The sequence below is a fragment of the Puma concolor genome, chromosome F2 (assembly GCF_028749965.1).
Source record: "Puma concolor isolate L17-30 chromosome F2, mPumCon1.1.hap2, whole genome shotgun sequence".
NCBI classification, from domain to species: Eukaryota; Metazoa; Chordata; class Mammalia; order Carnivora; family Felidae; genus Puma; species Puma concolor.
Window position 1 is genome coordinate 8959117 of NC_141684.1, and position 9251 is coordinate 8968367.

At 50.8% G+C, this 9251-nt stretch overlaps 1 protein-coding gene across 3 annotated transcripts in view; it reads left to right on the forward strand.

The window, feature by feature from the left end:
- Positions 1-8228, forward strand: part of NDRG1 (N-myc downstream regulated 1) — a 55689-nt gene extending 47461 nt beyond the window's left edge. For all 3 annotated transcript variants that reach the window (XM_086695329.1, XM_086695330.1, XM_086695328.1), the window contains 2 exons: positions 3382-3433; positions 6315-8228. In XM_086695329.1, coding sequence (XP_086551455.1) covers positions 3382-3433; positions 6315-6526 — 264 coding nt within the window. In that variant the 3' untranslated portion in view covers positions 6527-8228. The remainder of the gene's footprint in view (positions 1-3381; positions 3434-6314) is intronic.
- Positions 8229-9251: the final 1023 nt, after the last annotated feature.

A 9251-nucleotide genomic window follows, 5' to 3' on the forward strand; every position in this document is an offset into this window, starting at 1 on the left:
TGATTGTATATTATTATAGTTCTCTTCTCTGTCCTAAAGTGAAACATTGTGTGACTTTTTGGTCGTCCTTTCCACCCATCTGGAAACCCTGGGTGGAAGAGGATGGAATGATGCCTTTTCTGTCTTCCCTTTCCTCCTGCCATCCTCAAAGGGGCTTCAGAGCTTCTGTAATTCAGCGGCAGTCGAATCTATCTGGCTCTTTCTCTAGCTGTATGTACCCTTCGCCCCTGCCCCGCTGAGCTCCCTGGGGAGCCTCCTTTGCCGCCGTGGGCACGCGCCTGGGGTTTTTCTCACCTGCCAGGGTGCTGGGGGGGACGAGACTGAGGGCACAGAGCATCAGAGGCGTAAGTCCACGTCAGGCTAACTTTTCCTCCCAGTGGGTCTCCCCAGCGGGTGATCCAGGTCGGACCCCTGTGTGCCTGGCGAGGGGCTTCTTATCCACGAGCCTGTTGTCCGGACAGTGAACCCAGGTTGGGGAGATCGAACAAACCAAACTCAGATTCACAGAGGGGAGAAGGGCCGTGTGCCCTCCTCAGTAATGGACCAGGACCTGACATAAATATTTGAGGAGTTTTTTGTTTTGTTGTGTTTTGTTTTTAACCCCTGGTATATATTACCTCTCATCGTCTAGGTACAAAATAATCCACACCCATCAATAAAAATGCCAAAATGCGGGTGAATAAGAGAATAATTTACAAACAAGCTTTATTTGCTTCTAATCTCCTTTTATAGTTGCATACATGTTTTTTCCTTTAAGCAAAATTCGGATCATTTTGCGTGTATATTTTTCATCTGTCCACGTAACTTGATAGCTCAGAGCCCTCCTCCTTTAGTTAAAAAATGCTCTGTATTTTTTTTTTAAGTTTATGTATTTATTTTGAGAGAGAGAGAGTACGAGTGGGAGAGGGGCAGAGAGAGAGAGAGGGGGAGAGAGAATCCCAAGCAGGCTCTGTGCTGTCGGTGCGGAACCTAACGTGGGGCTCGAAGCCACAAACCGCGAGATCGTGACCTGAGCCAAAATCACGAGTCAGATGCTTAACCAGCTGAGCCACCCAGGCGCCCCTCTGTGTAATTTGTTTTTCATGACAGGACAAAATGCCGCTGCACAGATACACTGTAATTGATTTTTCCTGACGCCCTGTTGCTGGACACGTATAAGTTATTTCTGGTGCTACAGAGATCAGTTCTCTGATTAGTTTCATGTGGCCCCACCAGTTTCAAGGATTGTCTGGTGGAAAAGGGAGAGTCTCAGCTCTGAGTCCCCCAGTGAGCCGGCGATGGCTGAGAGGTTCATCTGGCTGCCCCCGGAGCTGTCGCAACAGGAAACAGTCTTCCCTTTGGGGGTAGTGAAGTGTTTCACTGGGGGTCGGAAGAAGAGATCCCCGAGAAGTCGATTTCTGCATCAGGTCGATCCTGGATCTTGACTCATTGCTCTAGATCTTCTCTCACTGCAAGCCCCTCCCTCCGGAACTCTGTACAGAGGTAGAGGCACAAGTGGCCGTTGGTGGCTCGGTTATGCTCTCCGTCGTGTCCCCCTCTGCTGCCACTAGAAAAGGACAAAATCCTTTCGGTGTTTTATCTGCTGTTGTGTTATGCCTGTCTGACAGCTGGGAGAAGCCAGAGAAGGATGGGGTGTCCCAGCCATCAGAGGGAACAGATGGGCTCCCAGCAGAGCCCTGCTTAGACATAAGTGTGAGTTAATACCCGCACATTAGCGCTGGAAGCTTTATCCATGCAGCCTGCCCCCGAGATTCCTGCTGAGACGGCGCAACTCCAGGACGGGCTCGGGAGAGAGGGGCCAGTTCTTCTTCCATTTGACCTCCCTCTCCCTCTCCCTCTCCCTCTCCCTCCACCCGCCTTCCCTTCTTCCTTTCTCCGTTTGAAATGAGAACAGATCCAACCCTAACCGTAGTTAAAGCACATTATGGATGTGTGGCAACAGCTGAACCAGCCCAGGCTTCCGGGAGACCAGTTCAAGGAGGACCGTTTACCGTGTAATCCCTCCCCTTTCCGCCCTTACGAGTTGGGTGCGAGTTTACGGAGGCCGTTCCCACCCTTCATTCCATTTGAAAGGGGAACAGTCCTTAGGGATGAGAAGAGCAAGTATTTATTGCAGTGTCACGAAAGGGGAAAGATTGTTTCTGCCGCCATGCTGGCACGCAGGTCCCTGGCTGCCTGCAGCCCCGACTTGTACCTCTTGTCACTTGCTTACCATTGTCACACAAACCCCAGAGGACATCTTGAGCCCAGTCTCTCTTCTAAATGACATGTGGCTCTTGCTAGAATAGTGGCAGGAGTTGGTGGAGGTGGGCGGGAGCACTGCCCCTGCCGATGACTTCTTCACGGGGTAGGAGGAGTAAGGAGAATAGACCCAGGGCATTGCATTTGAGAGTTGTAGTTAATTCAGACTGTGAATATGGCCTTTACTTGGGAGCATTCACCCCCCGGTTCAGATTAAGTTAAATTTGGGGGAGTAATTGGTAGAACTGAGTGTGTTCTTGGCATTCCCAACTCATTTCACTCACAGTAGCCCCATTGATTTGGTTAACTGGTTGACCCGACTATCCATCCATCTCTCCATCCATCCATCCATCCATCCATCCATCCATCCTTCCTTCCTTCTTCCATTTTTGTCTTGTCTTCCGTCTGTCCATCCTTTCTTTTCATCCGTCTGTCGATCCTCCTTACTTACATCCGTCAATCTTACTTCCCTTTCAGTTATTCACCATCGTTTCTTCCTTCCATCTTTCCAGCCATCCAGTCTGCTCTTGAGGCTGAGAACGAACTGCCTTGAGAACACAGAGTTTAGAAAGCCCTGGATTAATCTGTAGGACCCACCCGCCACTAACTAATGGCAGGACCTTGGATGGATTATTTGCCTCCATGACTGTTGGCAATGAAATCTATGTGAAAACGGCACCAACCTCGTATAGTTGTTGTCAGGGGAAAATGAGGTAATGCCACAAATGCCCTCAGCACCGCGGGTGGCACGTGATGTTGGTGCCCTTACATTCTAGAGGCTGAGTTAGACACATCAGCTTATCAGTGTAGTCTTCTTTATAGAACCTCTCAGAAGAAAGCGTGGCTCTCTGTTCTTGTTTCACAGGCGAGGTCATATAACCTGATCAACCCCCACCCCCACCCCCACCCCAGCTATGAAGTGAATTTGAAAGTTTTCTCCCCAGCCAAAGCTGACTTTGGTCCCCGTAGTATCTCGTCGCCTTTCCTTTCCTTTTGTGTGTTGTTCTGTCAACATGTGGTGGCCTTCTCTCTCGGGTCAAGCTCTTCAGTGAAGGTGACCACGGACACAGCTCCACGTGGCCATTCATGGTCTGGACCTCCGGCGACTGACCGCACTCTCTCTCTTTTTGTCTCTTGCAGCCGGCCAAGCTTGCGGAGGCCTTCAAGTACTTCGTGCAGGGCATGGGATACAGTAAGTGTGGCATTTCCAAGCAGGTGGTAGGTGGAGGGCAGGTGTGGGAATTGAAAATACGATGACCCGAACCGGGTTTGGCTGAGTATTCTGTGTCACCTTGGCCACCTTCAGCTTTTTGCAAACTAGGAAGGTCAGGAGAAGAAATATTTAGGTGTGTGGAGGACGGAGGGCAGCGTAGAAATTCTAGTATCTCCTTTATACCACAGTGCCTTCTTCTGTCTCCACTGAGCACTGATGAGCAAAAGTTGTTTGACAGCAGGGAATTTTCTTTAGATTTAGCTGAGGACTAGCTCTTTAAGCACCAAGAAGACAAGAGCGAAGCCATGAAAGCCTTTTACCTGTTGCCTACATGCTTTCTTAAGAGACTTCCAGTTGTAGGTGATGATGATGGTGTTGCGGGTGATGATGAAAGAGTGTTAGTACATCCTTCATTTTTTCTCGTTTCGTCATCGCGACAATTCTACGAGAATACCCTTCTCTCGTTTCACAAATGATGGCCCTAGGCTTTGAGACCTGAAGCAAGGACCAGAGTGGGGATCTCTGAAAGTTCTTTGAAAACTGTAAAGCTTCTGTGCCAGCAGGTGAGAAAGTCGCTTCTGCTCAAGACAGTGCGTCTTTGCTAACTCATTAGATTAGGAAATTGAAGGATAAATACGAGCATAATTCAAGACCTTGCGGTTTCTCACTTGATGACTATAGTTTGTTGGACGCCTACAGCCCCTGTTCATAAATGCAGTCCCGTGACCAGAACAGGCAATGCCGAGTTCAAGGAGCTGGGTTCCAGCCACAGGTGGTGCCCGTTGATGTGTGAGCCATGATGGGGTCCTTCTGGCTCTTTCTGCCTACTGTGTAGAATTATAATTTACGTGCCCATCTTAACTAGGAAGTCTGAGTTCTTCTGGGTTTTTTCCTCCCCCTCTGAGACTGAAACTATTTGTTCATTTAAAATAGTAATGGTGTGTTTGGTAAACTGACCACAGTCTTAAGATTGGCCTCAGCCGTGTTTAGTTTCTAGAGAGGCCAAGAGCTGCTGAGCCTGATTTATATACTTCGGGCAGAGTCTGTGTCCCGAGGTGCCCTATCCCAACAGAAAACATCTGCCTGTGGGTCTCCTGCCTTTTGATCCGCTTTCCCCACAGGAAAGTGTGCGGGCAGCGACGGTGCCTGAAGGATGCCGTTGGGCAGGCTTCATTTACCTGGCAGGGCGTGCGTCATGATTCGTTTGTCTTGGGCCTGCCCTGGGTTTGGATTTCTGCCTTGAAAGTGTATTCTGGGGAGAAAGGAAGTGAAAGGCAGGTTTTGTTCCATCCGACACACACACACACACACACACACACACACACACACCAGCTTCTATTTCCAGAAAGCTGAAGCATCCGGCAGGTTACAGGGGAAGACGGCAGGAAGGCATTTAGTCCCAGAGGCGTCAGCCACAGAAAAAGCGCGTCGTCGTCTACTCGAGTGCCTGCCTGTTCAAGCTGGGCCAGGCCTGGCTAGCTCTTTGCCCCCGTGACACCGTTCTGTAGTCACCAGAGCCCCGCCAAGGTCGGTCAAACTCTCAGATTTGGGGTTGAGGAGTAGGTGAGTGGCAGAGGTGAGAATGATCTCAGTTCTCTCTGGATTTAAACACTAGCTCTTTGAGAAGGGAATTCAGTACAGCAAGGATGAATTCTCTTTGTGGGTATGTGTCCCAGAAAGCCAACTCCCACGCCCATGGGGCGAATAATGTGCCACCTCAGATGGCGATGTCTGTTGTTCAGCGTGGCCTTCGCAGTGATGCTTTATTTGGGTGATGTGCTAGCTTCCTGTAGCTGCCCTGAGAGCTCCCCACGCCCTGGATGGCTTAAAAAAGCAGAAATTTATTCTCTCATACTGCTAGGGTTCTAGGAAGCCAGAGGTCCAAAATCAAGAGAGATGCAGGGTCATACTCCCCTCAGAGGTTCTAGAAGGCTCTTTCCTTGCCTCATCTCAGCTTCTGGTGGGAGCTGGAAGTCTCTGGTGTTCCCTGGCTTGTAGCCACATTACTCCCATCTCTGCTCTGTGGTCACGTGGCCTTCTTCCGTGTGTGTGTGTGTGTGTGTGTGTGTGTGTGTGTGCACGCACGTGTGCGTTTTGCAGGGCTGTTCTGTCTCCTCTTCCGAGGAACCAGCCATTGCATTAGAGCTCACCCTAATCCGGTATGGCCTCACCTTGTCCTATTGGCAAGGACCCTATCTCCATTCTAAGATTCTGGTCGATATGACTTGGGGGGGGAGGGGGAGGGGCAGGGTTCAGTCCTGTACTTCCTTTCACTTTCTCAGCCACCCGCTACGTGCAAGGGCAGTTTCAGTCCCAAAGAGTGGACGGTGCCATTGATCGTTCCTGGAAGCTCACAGGCTTCTCTGGAAGAGATGGCAGGTGATGGCTGGGCCGCAGACTTGCTGTGTGGCCGTGGTTCCCCCACCTGTGGCGGATGGGTATCAGCCCAGCCGGCCTGGATGATCTTCCCCACTCCAGAGGTTGTGGGTGGTAGGGGGTTGTGGTACACGGGCACACACGTGGGTTTTGATGCCAGGGGCCTGGCATTCCCATGTTACTGATGGTGACAGAGGGCTCCGAGTCGGACTCTTCCAGAGTCACACAGCTGTGGAGCAAGTGGCAGGTTTGGGATTCAGACCCACCTGTGGGCTCAAGCCACTGTGTGGCCGCCGGTCCTTACCCCCGTCAGAGCCTCACTTGTCCACCTCTGTGAGCGGATACAGGGAGGACAGAGAGCCTGGTGGCCGGATCGCCCCAAGGATGGACAGGTCAGGCACGAGGAGGCACCGTTGCCGACGGGCAGGTGCCTCTGAGGTTCTCCCCTCCCTAAACCGGTGCCCCCCAACCCCTCTCTCCCCAGTGCCCTCGGCCAGCATGACCCGCCTGATGCGCTCCCGCACGGCCTCCGGCTCCAGCGTCACGTCCCTGGAGGGCGCCCGCAGCCGCTCCCACACCAGCGAGGGCACCCGCAGCCGCTCCCACACCAGCGAGGGTGCTCGCCTGGACATCACCCCCAACTCCGGGGCCACCGGCAACAGCGCCGGGCCCAAGTCCATGGAGGTGTCCTGCTAGGCGGCCTGCGCCGTGGCCGTCCCCGGACTCTGGGCTCACGCAACCGCCCTTCCTGCAGCCCTTCCCGCCCTGCCTGCCACACCACACGTAACTCGTATTAACCCAAAGCTTACGGTGTAAGACAGCTCTGGGGGGACAAAGTTAGACCGGGTTTGTCGAGGGCGCCTCTCCCATCAGGGCAGGGCGGGCAGACCAAAGGAAAAGAAGCATCTCCGTGTCCTGTGCTCATTGGCGGGTGGCCTGGCGGCCACCCTCTTACCCTCCCTCAGAGACGCCAAACTGCCAAAAACAAGACGCGCCGCCCTAGACGCTTCCTAAAGCCAGGCCTAGGCTGGTTCTAACGGGCATTTTGTCGGAAGCCCAGCCCCTCTACTTCCTGTTTCCTCTCCAACTAAAGAACGACTGACCCAGTTTCTGGAAACAAAACCCCGTTCTGATTTGGGTAGGGGGAGAGCCGCGGATGGTGGGGAGCTCTTTTAACTCGGCAAAACAGGAAGCGGGAAAAAGGCGGACTTTCTGTGGAGGCTAGAACGCTTGGGGAAACAAATCTCCGCAGTGAAACGTGAAGAAGTAGGTTTTTCAAGTTCGCGTATATATCCACTTTTTAATGCCGAAACACACAAGCCCGCTTTTCTGGCGTCCTTTCAACGGGTGGTGAGAGCGGGCGACAAAATCTCCGGGCTTTCCCAGAGAAACAGTCTTGGCAAACATTGGCGTCATGAATTCAAGTCTTTGGCTCAGCTGTCTTGCCTCCTCCACAGCCCCGGCTTCCTACCCCAAGTTCATGAGTGAGGGATCATGTTGTTTGTGGGGAAGATCATTTAGGTTTGCACTTGCTTTCTTTGAAACGGAGGGAAACATTCCAAACAGCCGTACCTGGACGTGATGAGTCTCCACGCAGTGGGGTGGGGGTGGGGTGGGGAGGGAGCAGGGGCAGGGGAGTGGGCGGGCGGGGGGGGTGCTGTTTGGGTTATTAGATATAAGGGATTTCTGTGGTTGTGATGGGATCCAGTACAATTGTGATTGCAGTCGATCCCGCCCTGGTTCCCGGGAATCTTGTGTGACTGAGTTAAATCCGGTTTCCAATCTTTGACAACCGGGGTTGAGTCTGAACTTGACGGCTGAGTGTTTCTGACCTGGTAACATCACTGGATCTGCGGGTAGAACTGTTCTGCTCTTGTAGGGGGTGGGGATTCACCCAGGGAGTGGTGGCTGAGAAGATGTAAGGATTCTGGAAAGTTCCATGGGATTTCCTTCCCTCTCCTGCCGTCCCCTCTTCCCTGCCCCCCTAACCTTTTGCCGAATGGGGCGGCACCACTGACATTTCTGGGCAATGTGAGCATAGCTGTCAAATTCCTATACTACTGCCTTTTGATTTCATTTGGCTAACCATTTCTTATAGGAAGTTTGATCAGAGTGGATGGATCGTTGCGAATCAGCCGCTGGGGCCTGGTGCTTTCTGGGACCCTAGAGTTGGTAGAAGGAAGTATTCAAGGCTTCTAGGTTGCTTGAGGGGCAGTGACTCAGTTGACTGCACCTGCCACCTGGGAGGCTTCCCCTGACCTGTGCAGAAAGGTCAGGGGTCAGGGCAGGAGTGGCTGAATCCAGACAGGAAAAAATGTTGTGTACAAGGCTTTCCAGAGGAGTTTTCTTAATGAGATATTTGTATTTATTTCCAGACCAATAAATTTGTAACTTTGCAGTGGCTTGTGTCTTTTTCCTCTGAGAGATCGTGTGTGTGTGTGTGTGTGTGTAGCCCCACCGTATAGGGAGGGGTCCTTCCTTACCTGGGACTTCCTGACACCTGTCTTGGAGCATTGTTGTCCCATAAGAATATGAAGCAAGCTGCAGATGTTAAGTGTAAATTTTCCAATAACCACATTCTAAAAGGAAGAAACAAATGAAATTAATTTTAATAATATATTTCACTTAACCCCAGCATATCCAAAATATTACCATTCCAACATAGAATCCATATAACAGCTACTAAGGTATTTCACCGTCTTTATACTAAGAAAACAGTCAGTATTTCACACCATAGCATCTCTCAATTCAGACCAGCCCCATTTCAGGGGCTCAGTACCTTGGGCCAGCACCGTGACAAAGGGTTAAAGCTTTTCAAGCTATATTTAGAAGGGAAAAAAAATTTTTTTTTTTTTACGTTTTATTTTTATTACAGGAAAGCATGTGATAAGACCACTCCCTTCTCACAGCCAGTGACAACTGCTATAATGTGTGTTTCCACTGCACTGAAAAATTAAAAAATTAAAAAAAAAAAAGTAAACACAACAGGTTTTAGTATCACCTCCCATTTTTATTTAGGCTTTTTAGGCTTAGTTTCAAATTTACAGAACAATTGCAAACCTAGCGCCGAGTTCCCATAGACACCCAGTTTCCCGATTCGTAATATCTTCCTTTATTGTAATTGATCACAACTAAGAAATCAACACTGGCACATTGCCATGAACAGAGCTCCACACTTTACTGGAATTTCCCTAGCTTCCGTCCCAGGATCCCATCCAGGATGCCACATTACATGCAGTCCTCATGCCTCCTTAACTTCCCCTGGCTTAAACTGTGTCTCAGACTTTCCTGGCTTTTGATGACCTTTTTGAGATGCCCTCGTCAGGCATTTTGTAGAATGTTCCTCGATTAAGGTTTCTGTGGTACTTTTCTCATGGCTCAACTGGGGTAGTGGGTTTTTGGAACGAAGACCACAGAGGCA